This window comes from Schistocerca piceifrons, chromosome 4 (assembly GCF_021461385.2).
Source record: "Schistocerca piceifrons isolate TAMUIC-IGC-003096 chromosome 4, iqSchPice1.1, whole genome shotgun sequence".
Taxonomy (NCBI): Eukaryota; Metazoa; Arthropoda; class Insecta; order Orthoptera; family Acrididae; genus Schistocerca; species Schistocerca piceifrons.
The window spans coordinates 513,949,654-513,970,020 of record NC_060141.1 but is presented as its reverse complement, the minus strand read 5'-3'; the positions used below and the strand labels follow the sequence as shown (position 1 = coordinate 513,970,020).

The following is a 20,367-nucleotide window of genomic DNA, read 5'->3' as shown; positions in this document are numbered from 1 at the left end:
ATGGTCACAATATGCCAAAAATTCCTTGCAGAGTTATAACTATAGCGTTGATTGTCGTTCAAGAAGACTGATGTTACCGTTAGATTTATATCTGAAATCAAGGAAGTAGTTTGGACTAAAGAAAATTACTGAACTGAAACCATATATTCTATGAGCTTAAAGGCTGGCTAATTACACAAACTGATGCTGTAAATTTAATTGTTGATCAAAAGGAAAACTTTTCACTGCAAGTATTTTTCACTTGCTAGTTATAATTTATCTGCAAAGCCCCCTCTGCCATGCAACATTTGTACCAAGCACCCTCTGCCATGATACATTGGTACAATGCACTGTTGGCCATGCAACGTTGGTACAGAATGCTCTCTGTTGTGTACACTATGTGATCAAAAGTATCCGGACACCCCCAACACCATATGTTTTTCATATCAGGCGCATTGTGCTGCCACCTACCTCCAGGCACTCCATATCAGCAACCTCAGTAGTCATTAGGCATAGTGGGAGCTCCACGGAACTCATGGACTTCGAATGTGGTCAGGTGATTGGGTGTCACTTGCATCATACATCTGTACACAAGATTTCCACCCTCCTAAACATCCCTAGGTCTACTGTTTCCAATGTCATAGTGGAGTGGAAACGTGAAGGGACACATACAGTACAAAAGGGTACAGGCTGATCTCGTCTGTTGCCTGACAGAGACCGCCAACAGTTGAAGAGTGTCATAATGTGCAATAGGCAGACACCTGCCCAGACCACCACAAAGGAATTCCAAACTGCATCAGGGTCCACTGCAAGTACTATGACAGTTAGGCAGGAGGTGAAAAAACTTGGATTTCATGGTCGAATGGCTGCTCGTAAGCCACACATCATGCTGGTAAATGCCAAATGATGCTGGTACACAATGTGGCTATCTGATGGCTGGGTGTGAGTATGGCGAATGCCCAGTGTACATCATCTGCCAGTGTGTGTAGAGCCAATAGTAAAATTTGGATGTGGTGGTGTTATAGTGTGATCATGTTTTTCATGGAGGAGGCTTGCAGTACTTGTTGTTTTCTGTGGCACTATCACAGCCCAGGCCTATATTGATGTTTTAAGCAACTTCTTCCTTCCCACTATTGAAGAGCAATTTGGGGATGGTGATTGCATCTTTCAACATGATTGAGCACCTGTTCATAATGCACAGCCTGTGGCAGAGTGGTTACATGACAATAACATCCCTGTAATGGACTGACCTGAATCCTATAGAATACCTTTTGGATGTTTTGGAATGCCGACTTCATGTCAGGCCTCACTGATCAACATCAATACCTCTCCTCAGTGCAGCACTCTGTGAAGAATGGGGTGTCATTCCCCAAGAAACCTTCCAGCACCTGATTGAACATATGCCTGCGAGAGTGGAAGCTGTCATCAAGGCTAAGAGTAGGGCAACACCATACTGAATTCCAGCATTACCGGTGGAGGGCGCCACGAACTTGTAAGTCATTTTCATTCAGGTGTCCAGATACTTTTGATCACATATTGTAACATTGGAATATTGGAATTAAGCACCCTCCGTAATGTAACTGGTGCAAAGCATCCTCTGCCACAACACAACTCAACTCTTGCTCCCCTGAGCACTAATACCTTATGTCTGTTGGTGACCAATCAAGACCATCTTCAATGAAGGGTAACATGGGGGAGAACTAATTGAAATCATAATATTAAAATTAAAAGTGATGGTGAAGAGACTTGCATTCTGCTCTAACAAAGTAGCCAACTATGTGTGGGACAGTACAGATAGTTGAGAGACAAATAAATTTTCAGTATGTTAAACAGCTGTAACCATCACAAGAACACTGTGGAGAAGTTATCAGCACTGCATAGCATGCTATGCTGGTGCTACACAGCCATTGCAAATCAAGATAACAACAAGTAAGTCTCAGAAGAAACAGTGCAGTATTTTTGCCTAGAACTGCTGCAGTAGAATTTTTTAAGGGGTAACAGTTGAATTTTTGGTCTCAGGATTTAGAAATAATTGTGTTGTGACCATATCTTGTGTGTTTATTCAAGTTGAGTAATGATTGTTAAACTTTTACTATTGCAAATTATCATTATGGCTGAAACAGGAGAAGTATTTAATGGAGAAAAGTAAGGATCAGGGCAGCAACAAAACAGGACACAGGGATGAATCGTAAAATACAGAATTTTTGGATGATAACAGATTCAGAGGTGAGAAAATCCTACATACTATAGTGCACCTTCCTCAAGGTCACATAAAGATCATCAAAAGTAAGAAACAACTAGTAGTGAAGTGTGGCTATAAATCTAAATTAATGCATTAATGGGTTTAATGATATGGAAGAAGGAGAAATAAGAGACCAAAATAGCTATAGGAGAGGGAAGAACTTACAGAATTTTTTGAGTCAGTATTTTTTAAGCTGGAAGAATGTACAAGGGATTAATAATAAAAACTAAGGAAAGATTTTCTGATTTTAAGGCAGGACTACAAAACAAATCTAAAACAGTTGCAGCTCTGTGGAGGGGAAATCAAAAGGAGTGCAGATTTATGTTAGAAAATGAAAAGCAGAACACGACATATAAGAGGTGCCGTGTCATGTCACCAAAACTGAGAAGACTTTAGTCAAAATAGTCAAGAAATGTGACGGATTCTATACCTGAATGGAACCACTGAGCAAAAAAATCAACAAGAAAAATAACAAGACCAAAGAAACTATACAGGGGTGTATTAGAAAGGAATTGCAGGCAAAAATCATGTAGCATACCAAGGAGAACTGCAGTCATCGGGTGTCAAGATGGTTGGTTAAGAAGAATCAACAAATTTGATTCAAAAGACTTGATCCACCCAACTGAATTTTTAGCAAACTTCATAGAAGACTGGCTCAACAGTTGGGCAGAGGAGGAAAAGAGCAGTTTTGTATTCAGGAAGTGAACTGGAGATGCAGTTGGGGAGTGCATGTGTAGCAATGACAGCAGGAAGCTATTCAGATTTTGAGGCACCATTCATGGAAGAATACTAGCCTGGGGGTGGAGGTGTGGTGGAGGTGGTGGTGGTGGTGGTGGTGGTGGTGGTGGTGGTGGTGGCGGGGGGGGGGGGGGGGGGGTAGCTGACTGAAGCTGGCCTAAGTAAGCGGACCAAAATACTGGAGTGAGAACAGAGACACAGGAAACAAGGAAAAAACAATAACAAGAGAAGAAAGAGGAAAAAGGACAAAATAAATGGCTTGTAACTATGTCAAGAACATCTAATGTGTACAGAGAAGAAAGGGTGTTAACTTATTTTATGGCATACAGAAAAAGCAGAAGAAAGAAGAAACTGTGAGCCTCATTACACAGCAACAGGAAGTGGTGTTTAATAAAATGCTTTTCAGATGTAAGCGCATTTAGTAATCTTCCAAGTGATATTTGCCTCTTTGACAGAGAGCGTGTAGTGTGGTACATCACAAGTCAGTTCTTGCACTCCCATCCCAAACTTTGAATGGATACATCCCAAACTTTGCATGGATACTTACACAAGTAGGGTGTATACTTTGTAAAAGAAAAATGTTCTCAATTTTTCCCAGATTTTGCGGCTAAAAATGCACTTTTTTCCAGGTAAAAATACAAATTTTCTCAGGTGAAAATACACGTTTTCCCAGGTGAAAAAGACACTTTTTCCAGGATGAAAAGACAAATTTTCATTGTTGAAAATACACTTCCTCCATGTTTCATGAAGTATACTTTCACTCAGAACTGTAAAACTTATCAATCCTTTGAATGTTAAGAGCTTTTTGACAGCAGATATTTAGAGCATAAGACACTGATGTAGCCAGCCAGTAGCAACACTGCTGTTAAGTAACGTGAATATACAAATGGGAAACATTGATGGTTTAAATTAATATAGATAGAGTACAGCTACAAGAAATGCTATACTTTCACATACAATATTAATCTTTTTTGCATATGTAATCCTTTAAGATATATTAAACACAAATGTGCAAGTAAAATTTTAAATATCTGGTCTTCTAGGCCTGAAACTTTTCTAAGTGTCTGGTCCTCAGGCTGTTAAATTTTGAATGAGAGTCAAATGCTCTGTGATTTAAAAACTCATTGTACATCATCACAGATAAGGTAATTCACCTTGTATGAAAGGAAATTTACTTTGAAAATAAAGCTTCTCAATTCACCATTCCTATTATTTTCCTGTGAACTGTTAGAAATTTCCTAAACAGATGTAATGTCATGCTCATTGAAAGCAGTTTGTTGTTACAAAACATTGCACATAGTCTTCATCCTAAAGCCTTTGACACATTTTGCTGTTGGCAGACATTTGTGTGCACATCGTGTTTTGTTCTTGTATTGGAGCATTTTCTATGCAACTTAAGTTTTAAGTTGTTTTTATCTCATTTATGTTTTATTGCTACAGTAGCAGTCTAAAGTAAAATTCTTTGTTGGAGTATCAGTTCTTACCAGTCAAAATCAGAAAAATTTAATTGAAAACTTAACAATGAAAAATTCCTTGAATCCTAAAAAATTCCCAGTTGTCCTGGGATGCATAAACCTTGACGGGGTGTGGTGTGTTGTGAGAGTTTTGCGGGATGTGTTGACTCTCTACTACTGAAGTGGGTTTCCAGGAACCCATGGTACTGCACCCAGTTTTGGCTGTCAACTACTGTCTGGAAATATTTTTTGTATTTATCTTAGCAATACATAAGAAACTAAAGAATGTTCAAAGAAGCACTCCCTACCACACAACAATGGTACAAAGCTTCCTCTGCCATGCCGCACTGGGTCAAACACCCTTTGCCATGCTTAATCAATGTGGAGTTCCCTCCTCCTTCCAACATGGTGCATTGCAGCCTCTGCCACACAAACTTTGTATGAACCCCTTTTGCCATGGAACATCGGTACAAAGTACTCTCTGCCTTGAAGCATCATTACAAAACACTAAAACTGATAAGAAGCATTCCCCACAATGCAGCACTGGTACGATATGCTGTTGGCCATGCAACACTTTTACTGAGCACCCTCTGTCATGTAACCTGGTAAAGAAGCACCCTCTATTACATACTACTGCCACAAAGCAGTCTCCACAATGTAACATCACTTTGAGCACCCTGGTGCAAAGCATCTTTGCTTCATAACTTAGGTAGAAATGTACCCTTAGTCATACAACACTGGTATGAAGCACCCTCCCTCATGCAACAACAATTCTTCGAAACACCCTCTGCCATGCAATATTTGTATGAAACACCCTCTACCATCAACATCAGTGAATGCACCTGTTGCCACACAATATTGGTATGAAGCAACCTCTGCCATGTAAAATTTGTACAAAGCACCTTCTGCGACACTTAATTGGTGTGGAGCACCCTCTGCCACATAAAATTGGTAAGAATTGCCCTCCGACATGCAATATTGGCACAAATGTCTACAAAGTAACATGACTATGGAGCACTGTCTGCCATACAACGAAGTATGAAGTGCCCTCAGTCAGCCAACATCTACATTACATCCACATCTACATGACTACTCTGCAATTCACAATTCAGTGGCAGGCAGACGGTTCACTGGACCACCTTCAAGCTATTTCTCTACTGTGCCACTCTAGAAAAGTATGTGAGAAAAACTGAACACTTAAATCTTTCTGGTTTCTGTTATCTTATGACAATGATCATATCTCCATATGTATTTGGGCACAAACAAAATATTTTCATATTCAGAGGAGAAAGTTGAGTTTCATGAGAATATCATGCCACAGTGAAAAACACCTTTGTTTTAATTATTGCCAGCCCAGTTTGTGTATCATACAAGTGGCCCTTTCTCCTATTTTGCAATAATACAAAATGAGCTGCCCTTTTTGAACTTTTTCAGTGTCCTCCATAAATCATATCTGATGTGGATCCCACACCATGCAGCAACAATTCAGTAGAGGATGGACAAGCATAATGTAGGCAATCTCTTTAGCAGATTTATTGCAACTTTTATGTGTTCTGCAAATAAATTGCAGTCTATGGTTCGCTTTCCCCACAACATTGTCTATGTGATACTTTCAATTTAAGTTATTTTTAAATGTGATTGTTAAGTATTCAGTTGAATTCACAGCCTTTAGTTTTGTGTGACTTTATCATGTAACCGATATTTAGCAGATTCATTTTAGTACTCATGAAGATGGCTTTACACTTTTCATTATTTAAAGTCAATTGAAGTACTTTGCACCACACAGGTATCTCCTCTAAATGTCTAAATAATTTTGCAATTGGTTTTGATGATGGTAAATTACGGCATCATCTGCAAACAATCTAAGAGGGCCACTCAGATTGTCTCTTAACTAATTTATATACATGAGAAACAGCAAAGGATCTGTAACACTTCACAGGGGAATGCCACGTATCACGCCTGTTTTACATGATGGCTTTCCATCAATTACTACAAAGTGTGACCTTTCTGACAGGAAATCGCAAATCCAGTCACACAACTGAAACAATACTGTGTAGGCATGCAATGTAATTAGAAGTCGCTTTTGAGGAATGGTGTCAAAAGCCTTCTGGAAATCTAAAAATATGGAATCAATCTGAGATTCCGTGTCAACACCACTCATTACTTTTGGTGAATCAAGAACTAGTTAGTTTTGACAAGAAAGATATTTTTTGTATCCATGTTAGTTATTTATCAATAAACCTTTTATTTTTGATGAAATTCGTAATGTTAAAACACAGTATATGCTCCAAAATCACTACTGCAATTTGGCATCGGTGATATGTATCTGTAGTTCAGCTGATTAGTCCTATTTTCCTTCTTGAGTATTGATGTGATCTGTGCAGCTTTCCTGCCTTTTTGTCAAATCTTCTTTAGTGGCACTGTCATCAGTAACATTACCACTGCTATTGCACAGTGGAGGTATGGATTGATTTGTGTCTTGCTGCTGGTGTACTTTACATACTACCAGAACCTATTTGGATTTTCTGGCAGATTTTTGAACAGAGTTTCACTGTGAAAACTATTAAAGCATCTTACATTGATGTCCATGCTAAGTTTTGAGCTTCAGTAAAACACACCAATCTTGCAGCTTTTTCATTCTTTTATAGTTTGCTATTCTTTTTTTTGAGTCTGCAACAGTGTTCTGACTTGTTTTGTGTACCCTAGTGGATCAGTACCCTCTCTTATTAAATTATTTGGCATATATCTCTGCATTGTCATAGATACTGTTACTCTGACTGTAAACTGCATCTGGTCTATGGTTACATAGTCAGATTGGAAGGAATAGAGACTGTCTCTTATGAAGGTCTCAAGCAAATTTTTATCTGCTTTTTGAAATGGATATATTGCGTGTTTATTCTTGGTGTATTTTAATGTTACGGTATTCAGTCTTGTTACAAAGACCTTGCGGTCACTAATCCCTGTATCTGTCATGATGCACCCTATGTGCTCTGGATTATTTGTTACTAAGAAGTCAAATATTTTTTCACTACCACTTACACTTCATGTGGGCTCCTGAACTAATTGTTCAAAATAATTTTCAGAGAAAGCATTCAGTATGATATTGGACGACATTTTATGCCTTCCACCAACTTTAAACATGCATTTTTGCCAACACATTGAGGGTAGAGGTATGAATTTCAGATGAAATTTTGTGCCTACCACTGACATTAAACATTTATTTTTGCCCCACATTTTGCCAGTAGAGGTATGAACCATCCTCTGTCATGTAGCTCTGGTACAAAGCAACCTCTACCACATAACACTGGTAGATTGCATTTGTCTGATCTACCCAATTCCAAAGAATTCTGTCATTTGAGAGTAAATGGCAATGGTATGATTTTTCACAGTGGCTAGAGACTTTGGATCATCACAGTTTGAATTTTCATGAAATACGTGTAAATTTCATTCATAAACCTTCCTTGAAATCAGTATTTCTATTAGTAAAAACTGTATCAAAATCCATACAGCATTTCATGAGATTAGGCTGAGAATCCAGGCAGAAAACCATGGAGGAAGACTTCAATTTGTACATATGTAGGAGCTGGAACAGATAGATAGAAGATAGAAGGTGTAGCTCTTTCCACCAAAACCAACATGATCATGTGGGTCCATTTTTTACTTTTTTCTGCTTGGCTGAGTCTCTTCCCTTGCTTCAAACCAATGTGCAACAATCGTACACATTCTGCAGAGAACCACCTGGAGAAAAGTAACATAGGACTAGAATATCTGCAGCACTCCTGGGAATGGAAGGTGGAGATGGGAAATCTGTAAAATGATAACATAACTTTGGAATGCTTGGAGCATTTTTATCCAACTTGGAATGTGTATGACTTACTATCTGGAAAAAGTAACTGATGCTGGAGTAAAACATGCTTAAGGAATGAGGAGTGGGTCTGTGCGATTCATAAGGAAATGTAATAGTAAAAAAAAAAAAAAGACTGATATTAGCATTGAACTCAGTTATCAGTTTCGTTATGTTCATTGGTTAAAGTTCTGATGACATTTTTTAACCCTGGAGGTATGGGTGGTGGCGTGGGCATTATCAACAGAAATGTATCCTTATCCAAGAGGGGCCGGGGGGGGGGGGGGGGGGGGGGGGGAGGGGGGGCGCTAGACTTTAAAATTGCCATTTTTATCTTGTATGTTGCAGCTGGCTAAATGAAAGGATTTGCAGAATCATGAGAAATCACTTCTAGATGTGTATGGGAATTTTGTGATGAATGAAAACTCTGTACTTCAGATTCAAGAGGGAGGAGGCCAGGGGGCAAGTGCCTCCTCCTGTCCTTCTCTTACCCCGCCAGGTGACCTCAGCCAAGATGTAGAGGTGGCCTTGCCTGTGGCTATCAAGAGTGCACGATGCAGTCGTCTGCAAATGTGGCTCACATTGGCATCAGTGATATCTGCTGCATGGGTTCTGATGCCTTTCTCAGTTCATATGAGCAGCTGCCAGAAGTGGTAAAGGCTGTTGGCCTTGTGCACAGGGGCAAGAAGAGCATGCAAGTTGCAGCATTGTTGCCAGAGTTGATTGGTGTTCTTTCTTTTGGAATTGAGTGGAGTGTCTGAACCAAAGGCTTTGTAAACTCTGTGACAGTCTTGGCTGCAGATTTCCAGACCTGTATTGTAGGACTACACTTGACAGGTCAGGAGTACACAACATGAAGATAGTAGCTACTCAGGTACTCAAGTAGCTGAGTACTTGTAGAGTACACATAGGTTTTTTTTAGGCTAGGCAATGGTTTGAGGTACTCTGATGAACACTCACCAGCTGATATACAGAAGGGGATGTCAGACCATGTTCAGAGTAAAAACCCATCAACTGTCAAAATTTTATCAGTAGACTGTCAAAGTATTCACAACAAAGTTCCCGAATTCACTGCAGTCTAGGAAAGTCCTGCATGCTCAAGTTATTCTTGGGACTGAGAGCTGGCTGAAACCCGAAGTAGAAAGTTCTGAGATATTTAGCAAGTCATAGGACATATCAGAAAGACAGACTGGACATTATAGGAGGAGGAGTGTTCACTGCAGTTGACAAAAATATTGTCTCTATCGAGGTTGAAGTTGAGTGTGACATGAAGTAATCTGGTTGCCTATAACAAAACTAGGTGACATCAAGCTAATTGTTGGCTGTTTTTACCAGTCACCTGGTTCTGCTGTGATAGTTCTAGAGTCATTCAAAGAAAGTCTGCAATCAGTAGTACATAATGCAATACTAGTTGAAAGGTGACTTTAACCCAGCAAGTACAGTTTGGGACGTCAATGGGTTCATAGCAAGGAGTACAGACGGACAGTCTTGGAAAGCACTTTTGAACACCTTTTCTGAAATCTAGTTGAGAAGCTAGTTTGGCAGCTAATATGCAATGGAAATATGTTAGACCTTGTGGCTATATACATGCTGGACATTATTGACAGCATACCATAGAGACAGGGATTAGTGATCACGATGGCATCATACCAATATGGTTATGAAAGTTAATAAATCAGTCAAGAAGGCTGTTCTTCTTCTGTTAGAAGGCTGTTCTCCTTCTGTTAGAAGGAGTAGACAGTGAAATGATATCACTTAGTTCCAGTAAGATGGATGCAGAGGAATATGGGCAAAGCTCAAAAAGATTGTAAATCATAGTTTGGAAAACTATGTGCCTAGTAAATCGATTAAGGACAGAAAAAAGTCATCTTGGTTTAATAATGAAATCTGGAAAATACTGAGAAGCAAAGGCTGTTGCACTCACTGTTCAAAAGATAATGTGAAAATGATGACAGCCAAATGTCAGTAGAGATTCATGTGTCTGTGGAAAGATCTATGCATGAAGCAGGCAACAACTGCCACTGTCATACTTCATACTACACTGTCAGTTTTTGTCAAAACTCAAGAAAATTCTGGTCCTATATAAAATTGTTAAGTGGGTCTTACACATCCATCCAGTCCCTCACTGACAGCTCTGGTGTGGCATTTGAAGATAGAAAAATGAAAGACAAATTTTAAATTTCACATTTAAGAAATCATTTATGCAGTAGAAATGTACAAATATACCATAATTTGACCATCGAAGAAACTCTTATATAGATGACATAGTAATAAGCATTCCTGGTGCAGAGAAACAACTGAAAGAGTTGAAAATAAATACATCACCAGGCCAGGATGAATTCCAATTTGGTTTTACAAGGAGTACTTTATAGTATTGACCCCTTACTTAGCTTGCATTTATTGCAGATCTCTTATGCAGCACAAAATCCCAGTCGGGGGACTCCAGTACATAAGAAGGGTAAACAAATGGACCTGCAAAAATTGGTTTGTTGAAGAATCCTTAAACATATTCTCAGTTCCAGTATTACACATTTTCATGATTACAAGAACCTCCTGTCCATAAATCACCATGCTTTTAAAAAGCATTGCTTGTGTGGAGATCAGCTCGCCGTTGCTTGTGTGGAAATCAGCTTGCCCTTTTCTCACATGATGTACTGCGAACTATGGATGAAGGGCAATGGGCAGGTTCCATATTTCTAGATGTCTGGAAACCATTGGAATAGGTTCCCAGATGTGTGAACGGCCTGAAGACTTCTTAAGTAATAGGACCCAGTATGTTCTCCTTGATGGTGAGTGTTCATCAGAGACAAAGGTATCGTCAGGAGTGGCCCACGGAAGTGCGAGAGGACTGCTATTATTTTCTATACACATATCATCTGGCTTACAAGGTGGGCAGCAATCTACAGTTGTTTTTTAATCATGCTGTGACATACAGGAAGGTGTTGAAGATGAGTGACTGTAGGAGGATATGAGATGACTTAGACAAAATTTCTATTTGGTGTGATGAACAGCAGCTAGCTCTAAATGTAGGAAAATGCAAGTTAATGTGGATGAGTAGGAAAAAACATATCTCTAATTTTCAGATACAGCATTAGAAGTGTCCTGCTTGACAGTCACATTGTTTAAATACCTGGGTTATATGTAAGGGAATGAGCATGTGAGGATTGTGGTAGGGAAGGTGAAGGATTGACTGTGGTTTATTGAGAGAATTTTGGGAAAGTGTGCTTCATCTAGAAATGAGATCACATATGACCTATTCTTGAGTACTGCTCCAGTGTTTGTTATACATACCAGGTCAGATTAAAGGAAGATGTTGACACAATTCAGAGGTGGGGCTGCTACATATGTTAGCTGTAGCTTCGAATGACATGCAAGTGTTACAGAGATATTTTGGGAACTTAAACAGGAATCCCTGGAGGGAAGGTGACGTTATTTTTGAGGAACACTATTGAGAAAATTTGGAGAACTGGCATTTGAAGCTGACTGGGGGATGATTCTGTTGCTACCTACATATATTTTTCATGAGGAGAACAAAGATAAGATATGAAGGAATTAAGGCTCACGTGGAGTCATATAGATAGTCATTTTTCCCTTGCTTTATTTGCGATTGGAACAAGGAATGAAATGACTAGTAGTTGTACAAGGTACCCTCCACCATGCCCTGTACAGTGGCTTGCAGAGTATATTTGTAGAAAAGAATGAAAAACAGAGAAAGAAACTTTTGGACACTCCTAGCACTCCTACAGCACGTATGTGGCTTAATAGCTAGGATATTGGTATTGAAACAAAATTTTTGGTGTTGCTACCTTGACTGGTGACAGTTCCAATGGCATCTTAATCTTGAGGGTGTATGTAATGTGGAAAGAGATTGACATATGAAACATTAAAAAAGAACTGACATTATTGTCAAATCCACAATTGTTGGAGTTGTTAAGTTGATTGTTGATTAATTCCAATGGCTTTTCACCCCTCCCAAGGCAGATTCACTAACCACTACACTACCCAGGTGCAGTGACTTTGCACAGCTACCTCCCTCCTTACTTGAAATTCCCATTCACACATTACCCCACTTGATATTCCCCCTAAACTCAAACAACATTGCAGAGGCTCTCCAAATTATTGGAACAGCACTTCAGCATCAAATGAAACAGTCAATCCTGCCTGAAACCAAGGCACAGATGCTTTAATTAAATGAAACTACACGGTTATAGAGACAATAAGTTTGTTCACATGTTCATCTTCCGCACCAGGCACAGACACACTTGTTTTGTAAATAAAACTGTCTTTTCCTGCTGCCACTTAATTTCTTTTTCCCAGACACATTTGACTTCCTTCTTGCTCTAAGGCATCATCAGTGGGATCATAATTATACAGTTTCTTTTTTTATAGATTATCAAACTGTTCACAGCACAATTTTTGTGTAAAAAAGATAATTACTTACAATCTGCTGTGATCTGCTTCTTCTCTCATCTAGTTTGGGGGTCGTATTACTACTTTATTACCCACAAATAAGCATGTAATGAAGTTACAATATTTACGTAGTTAAAAGCAAATGGTCTGAAAAAATAGTTATATCGAATGGCAAAAGAATAATAGTACATCATAAAAAAGAAGGAGAAACATGGTGAACACTGTGAAAAATGTCGGAACTCAAAATTGTGCCTATATGTTGCTAATAAAGTGGCAGTGCGACTTCCAGACCAGATGAGAGGAAAGGCAAATCACAGCAAATGGTAAGTAATTACAGTAAAACTTGCTCAAAATGGAATCACCTGGGACTAAAATAATTTTCCAAATTCAACAAGTTTCCAGATTACTCAAAACTCACTGGGCTACATAAAATTTTGTCAGGTATCATGCACAAAAGTACCGTCAAACAGGGTGATTTTGGTCACTGGGGCGAATTCAGACAGTATGGCTTATTTGCTCTTTGCCACTGCATAACGTCCGTGCGCCAGTTATTTTAAGCACAAGATTACATTTATCACTTTCCACAACTTTTATTTTGGGTCAATTGTTTCCCTAGGTGAATAACCGACGAACAGTCTCAGTGTTAAAAATCCACGCATTATCGTAAAGTGGAAACTTTCTATTGGTGCGTTGAGCGGGAAGTTATTGTAACCCTAATTGTCAACGTGCTCCGTAGCTAACAGCATTGACACAATTTCTGTGCAAATTTGTCGACTTTCTCCTGCAAGGATATAAAATAATGATGGTTTTTGTAGAACTGTGTACTGTGTGGGGTGATTTCAGACAATGCCAAGAACGTATAAGAACAGGATAGGTGCTACAATATGGTGTGATTATGACCCAGAACTTTTAGATAAACTTATTAGTGATATTCAGAGTGGTAAATTATCGTTCAGAAAAGCATGTGATTTGTATGTTATACCTAAATCAAACATACAAAATAAAGTGCAGGAAGCACATCTGAAAAAATGGGAGGACAGCCAGTGCTAAATAAAGAAGAAGAAGAAATGTTGAAGCAAAGTATCTGCAGGGCTGCACATTGGGGATTTTCCTTCATTAAATTGGGTATTAGATATTTAGTTAAAGGCTACCTTAATAAATCTGGCCAAAAAGAGAAGAAAGTTTGTAATAATTTGCCTGGAGAAGAATGGGTGCATTTATTCCTCAAATGACAGTCAGAAGATCTTTCCGTTCGCTTAAGCGAAAATATTAAACGAGCTCATGCAGAAGTGAACAAAGAGACTGTTAAGATGTTTTTCTCCAATATCAAGGCAAAGCTGGAAAATCTCTCACCTAGCAACACGATCAACTATGATGAAACCATCGTTCCGTATCACTTATTTGTAACAAAGGGCTACCTTAAAATGTGTAAAATGTCACCAAAATCAAATGAAAAGCATGTAGAATTTAAAAAAAGGCAGTAACTGTCCGAATTCACCCTCTATATACTGTAACTTCAGACAGAGATTTAAAAACCACATGTGTTCAAAATCACACCAATCCATGGGGTGACTTTGGACACTTTATTTAACTGCCTCAGATAAATATACCTACACATACACTTTCTGGTTCTGGGACATTTTATTTGTTACACATATACCCTACCACTTCCATAACAATCAGTATAATCTAACAATATATACGAAAGTTACAATCAAAACAATGACAAAAATGTCTGAAATCACCCCGTTTGACGCTACAGTAAAAATTTTTAATTATGCATATACTGTATTTACATACTTTCACTCCAGCACAGTAGATGTTCATTTACTGTATATTGGACAATAGAACACTGGACTATTACACTAATTGATCTAATTGATAAATAGCATGGCATTTCTATACTTTTACTCGAACTTTAAATTTGTTTCTTAATCCCCCATTTATTTGCTTTACATTTCACTTTCTTTGCCAAATAGCAAGGAGGGAAACTTGTTTTAATTTCCTGTTCAAAATTGTTTTTCCTAGGAAATTTTTTGCACCATACAATAGTTCCCACAAGTTGGGAGAATTTGTGTGTACTGCAAATTGCATAACGTCATTTATGCATGCAATGGCTTCTTCAGGCATATTAATTGTTATAGGGACATCATTTTGCTCCTCTTCTTCTTCCTTTTCTTCTTCTTTGTCATCCTCAGTGTTGTGGATTTCCATTAAATCTGTGGCTGAAGTGAAAGTGGAGTGAGTTGATAGAAAGTCATTACTTTGAATGTAATCATCTGCACTACATAAAATGTTTCACATTTTCATTAATCCAGCAATTGTTGCTGCATTTTCTTGAACTCTGATGGCCACAGAAGCATCTTGTTCTTGAACCCCAAATCCCGCTTCGTTGAAGCCCTTGGTGACAGTTTTGGGTTTTATTTCCTTTACTGCAAAGCCAATCCAATTTACTGCATCCAGGACAGAAACTGAACGTGCAAGAGCAAACACACTTTGGGCTTCTTCAATACTAAGAATAAGAGATTGCATCAGTAATCACCTATAATGACACTTGAATGTGTAAATAACCCCTGACCCATGGGTTGTGCGGGACTGGTTGAATCTGGAGGGGACCAAGCCAATTTCATGTTTGATAATGTTACTTTCAGGTGGCAGGTTGCACTGTCTAGGAAAAAGTGAACTTAGCGATTACCTTTTTTCATTTTGGCATTGAAAGAGCCCAGCCATTCTTCCATAAAACCACTCACCATCCATGCCTTTTTATTGCTTCACCATATGACTGAAAGCTTACTGATGTCTATGTCATTGAAACAATGCTGTTTTGCCACCTTTCCAATCACTAGTGGCTTTTCCATTTCACCTAATATGAATCCACACAGCAGTACAGTGAGTCTTTCCTTGGCCATTTTTCTGCACTTTTCACGTCATATTGTTAGCGATTTTGAGGGCAGTGCACAATAAAACAGTGTTCCTTTGATGTACTGTCCCGACATTGAGTGTAACTTACACATAGTTGCACAGAGCAGAGCCATTCTAGGTCCACACCCGCAGCGCCGCGCTGTGATGGACCTCTTCTCTTGGTTTTGTGCTGCTTAACAGAGGTGTTAAAAGTAACGTCCTAGTAGAGTCATGGATAACCAATAAACTGTAATACAGTAGTACTGTATAGGCTCTTTTCCACATTATACAATGAATTATTAGGTATGTTCTAAGATTTGCTTTCCAGTTTCACATTAAGCTTGTTCCTCTTTATACAAAAAATTAGTTTGTAAAAGTGCACTGAATGTGTCAGGACTGAAATACTTGTACGGTATGGGCAGATTTCCAAATTACACGCACCTATTTGAGCAAGTTTTACTTTACTTTTTTACACAAAAAAATTGCAACATGAACTGTTTGATAATCTAAAAATAACAAAACTCTATCATTATAGATCTCACAGATGATACCTTAGAGCAAGAAAAAGGCAAAATGCACCTGGGAAAAATAAAGTAAGTGGCAGCAGGAAAAGGCAGTTTTATTTACATAACAAGTGATTCTAGGAACCTCTACAAGACTCAAATGTCTATGCCTTTGTACATATTTTCATCTTTTGCTTCAGTCTAGATGTAAACATCATAGGTGTCTGAGACTTGAAGAAGTCTCTGGAACCATATAGTTTCATTTGAGCAGCACCACTATTTAATGAGTTAGTAACACAATAAAAACAAAGGAAAACAAATTACTAACTTAAGCTTAAAAGCTGATTATTTATATGACATGCACAGAAAATTAATTTGCCACTGATGAAAGAAAAGCAGTAAAAATGTGGGCAGGAAAAATAGGTCACCTGTGTGTAGAATACTGGAAGACCATTTATAATATACATGAAAAGGAAGTTGTAAATAATAGTGAGCTTTCTGGCGCTGAAACAAGCTGCAGATTACGTTTTTTGAACAATATTTGGGCAACCAGCTCAGCCATCTACTTCAGGAGCTGTTAGATATGTTGTCATGGATACTTGGAATCTAACAAGACAGTGAAGTGTGTTTGTTGTTATAGTGCTATTTACAGCTGAGTTTGGCACCCAGTGCCAACTAGGACCTTCGATACTCCTTTGTTTTTTGAAGTGCACACTGTAATTTAGTGAGACTCACGTTATTTCTCATTTTAATGCTCTGATGGACGAGATGTCTGGTGAGACAATAAGATTGTCTTAGACATTTATTTGAGAAAAATATATGGAATATCATGTTTGTAGCAGTCTACCCATCTTCCAGGAGAGCCCATCAGGTCTATACATCAAGAGTTAAAAGAAAACTGCAACATATCTTATGTTGTGGTAACAAAGCTTGAAGTTATATCTCTTTAATTTTTAGGTATTTTTGTGTGTCATTAAACATTACAACTACCTAATACCAAACTTTTAATGAAGATACAGAGGATAAAATTGAAGACTTATTTGATTATAATTGAACTAAAACGTGTAAGTCAACTTTCTATATACTGCAAGAGTCCCTCTTAGGTTACCTGATTAAAATATCGTAGTGAGTACTGATACATGGGATCAATTTCTGCCAACTGTGCAACAACAAAATATAAAACAGAACCACGAGCAGCCACAGTTCTGTATTTCTCTCTAGCAACAGAAATTTTTTGTTCAGTTGCTTCTGCCTCAACAAGTCTGGCTGCAATGGTTCCAGAAGTTTCCTGAAATAATATTAATAATAATTATTAATATTTGAATACCATATTTCTAAATTTTAACTACATTTTCAGTAGATATAGATATGTATTGAGAACTGAACTGTACTGCAATCACTGACTAAGAAGAAGGTTTTATTGTTTCTATCAGTTTTAATTATCACATATTATCATAATCCATGGGACATTTTTGTCTGCTTTTGAAGCTGAGTCAGGGTGCACTCAGCCTCGTGATGCCAATTGAGGAGCTACTCGACTGAATAGTAGCTGTTCCGGTCAAAGACAACCATCACAACAACCGGGACAGCGGTGTGCTGACCACACGCCCTTCCTCACCGCATCCTCAACTGAGTATGATACAGCAGTCGGATGGTCCCGATGGGACACTTGTGGCCTGCAGACGGGGTGCTTTTTTTTTTTTTTAAGCTGAGTGGCCACCGTAGATGACTGCCATGTGCTGGACCTGAGTGCGATTTCTGGTACTGACAAGAATTTTTCTCTGATGGGAGGACATTTTTCTCTGATGGGAGGACTGGCACAGGGTGCAAACAGCCTCTTGATGCCAATTGAAGAGTTACTTGAATGAGATGTAATGACTCCATGCTCTGCAAAGCTGGCAAAATGGCCAGGAGGACAGTGTGATGACCACATGCCCCTCCATAACGTATCCACATGACGCTGCAAGGATTATATGAAAAGTTTTCAATTACAGTCCTCGTGTGGATACTTGTATTACATCCATCTACACTCTATATAACATCCGGATGTAGCCACATAAATATTGTAATTGAAAAACTATTTTTGCCTGATGATAAATTGTGGTGATCAAAACTCAATGCAATAATAAAGATTTTTCATAGCGGCTTATGGCAGTAAGACATGAGTTTTGACAAATTTTAGCTAAGTAATAGGTTCCTCAGTTGCTCCTATATTTATGAGAGATAACACAGAATATGTATTTTTGATTTATAACTATTCATTATTACTGAAGACAATAACATGTAGGTTCCTGAGAATATAAAACTAGGGGTGAAATACATGTGGGAAAATGTACTTAGTGTGAAAATTTCTGATGAAAATAACAATGACTGAAAATATCACAGCTACGCATGAAATCAAATATCAGAGAATGGACAAGTGGAGAAGTCAGACAGCAGGCAGTAGAAATAAATTACTGTTTCTCATGGCCTTCTCCCATATACATTTCATATCATAACATTGCAGATGTGGTTTAAAAACCACGTTAACATTGTGGAAGAGGTTTCAGAACCATGTTAGGGGCTAAATGAAAGTGAACTACTTACCTAGTTTTTTCCATAACCCTTTATTGTCACATGTTTAGCTTCTCAATATTTCCATTTCCATTTCCATTTTTATTATCACATAACATGCCTTATACAATCAAAGATTGTGACATAGGTGACTTGTCAGTTTTACACTATATATAATAATACTAAAAATAGACAATAAACTAATAATACATATGGTGTAACATCTTCAAAGAGGTATTTTAATTACAATTATAGTGCATTGTTGCCATTCAAGAAATCTTCTATACTATAGTAACATTACCTTTCAGATATTATTCCAGGTCTCTTTTGGTACCTTTTACATTCAGGTCATCCACCTCTCCATATTTTATTTACAAATTTCACGCCCATATAATATGGGGTTTTTCATATGATTAACGCTCATTAGATCTAGTTTTATAAATAAAGGTTTACAATGTGGCTTCGGTTTTGTTCCCACCATTCCTCAGATGATTCTTTCTTGCAGTCGAAAAGCTCTAACTAAATTTGTTTTTTCAGACCCCCAGAAAATTATACTATACCTAATGACAAAACAAAATATGTGTGATATACAGTTTTTCTTACAGCTAAATCAGTAATACTATACAAGATATTCATAATATATACAAGGCTATTCCGTCGACCCAGTATGTTGTCCACATGGTAACTCCATAACAGGTTTTTATTGACTAATACGTCAAGGAATTTGACACAGTCTGCAGTCTCTAATTTTTTGTCCATATACCTTATTTCACTTATAGACTGTGCAGATTACTTTGTAGTGAAATGAACAATTTCTGTTTTTGTAAAATTTAAGGTCAAGTTATTGTTTTTGACCCATGCCTCCACTTCCCCAAGTGTTTGTTCAATATGGTGAATTAGGTCTACCTAATTATTACAACAGACTACAGCTGTTGAGTCATCTGCATAGAGGATAGTATCAGACTGGACCTGGCATGGCATATCATTAATATAATACAGAAAAAATAGTGGCCCTAACATTGAACCTTGTGGAACACATAATTGAGTGTGTTTCCAGCAAGAAAGAAATTTCTTGCCATTGATATTAATAAGTACTCTTTGTTTTCTGTTTGCGAAGTATGGTGACATCCAGCTAAGAGATTTGCCTTGAAAACCATAATCTGTTACTGTGATGGTAATTCTATAGCCCTTTGTGTTACTTTCCAAGTACAATTCTATAACTGTATTTATAACATGTAGGAGTATTTTATTCTTCAGCTAGAAGTTGCAATTTAGTCATAGCACAGTTTTTAGCCTGCAGCCTCTTCAATATAGTGCGTACATTATTGTATTCTTTTTTACTGGCTGTATTATTACTTCGCATTTAACTTTCACACTTTTTCGCCTTACTTTCATTTTCAATAACTTGATTCTCAAATTGTGTTTATCAGCGTAAGACAAAATAAGTTGGTGTGTGATAATAACCTTGTGAACTGGAAACTGATTAATATGTGGGCCATACTAAAAGTAATCAGCAACAATTTTTAAAATATTTCATCTTCATTTTTAGATAAATCAATTGCATCAGCTTTTCAAAATACTTTCTGTCACTTTTCAACATATTCTCCATTAGTTTGAAGAGATTTTTCTCATCATTTGCAAGTTTGAAAATACTCATGTGATAAAACTGCATTCTAGCTTCAGATGCACTGCTTGTCTAACATCTTCAACAATGTGAAGGAGTTTTCACCTAAATGTTCTGAT

General features: G+C 37.9%; 1 protein-coding gene across 1 annotated transcript in view; it reads right to left on the bottom strand.

Moving 5' to 3' along the window:
* LOC124795954 (dynein axonemal heavy chain 6) overlaps positions 1-20,367 on the bottom strand; it is a 1,096,896-nt gene that overhangs the window by 239,694 nt on the left and 836,835 nt on the right. Inside the window, exon 54 of the mRNA XM_047260034.1 lies at positions 17,180-17,359. Coding sequence (XP_047115990.1) covers positions 17,180-17,359 — 180 coding nt within the window. The remainder of the gene's footprint in view (positions 1-17,179; positions 17,360-20,367) is intronic.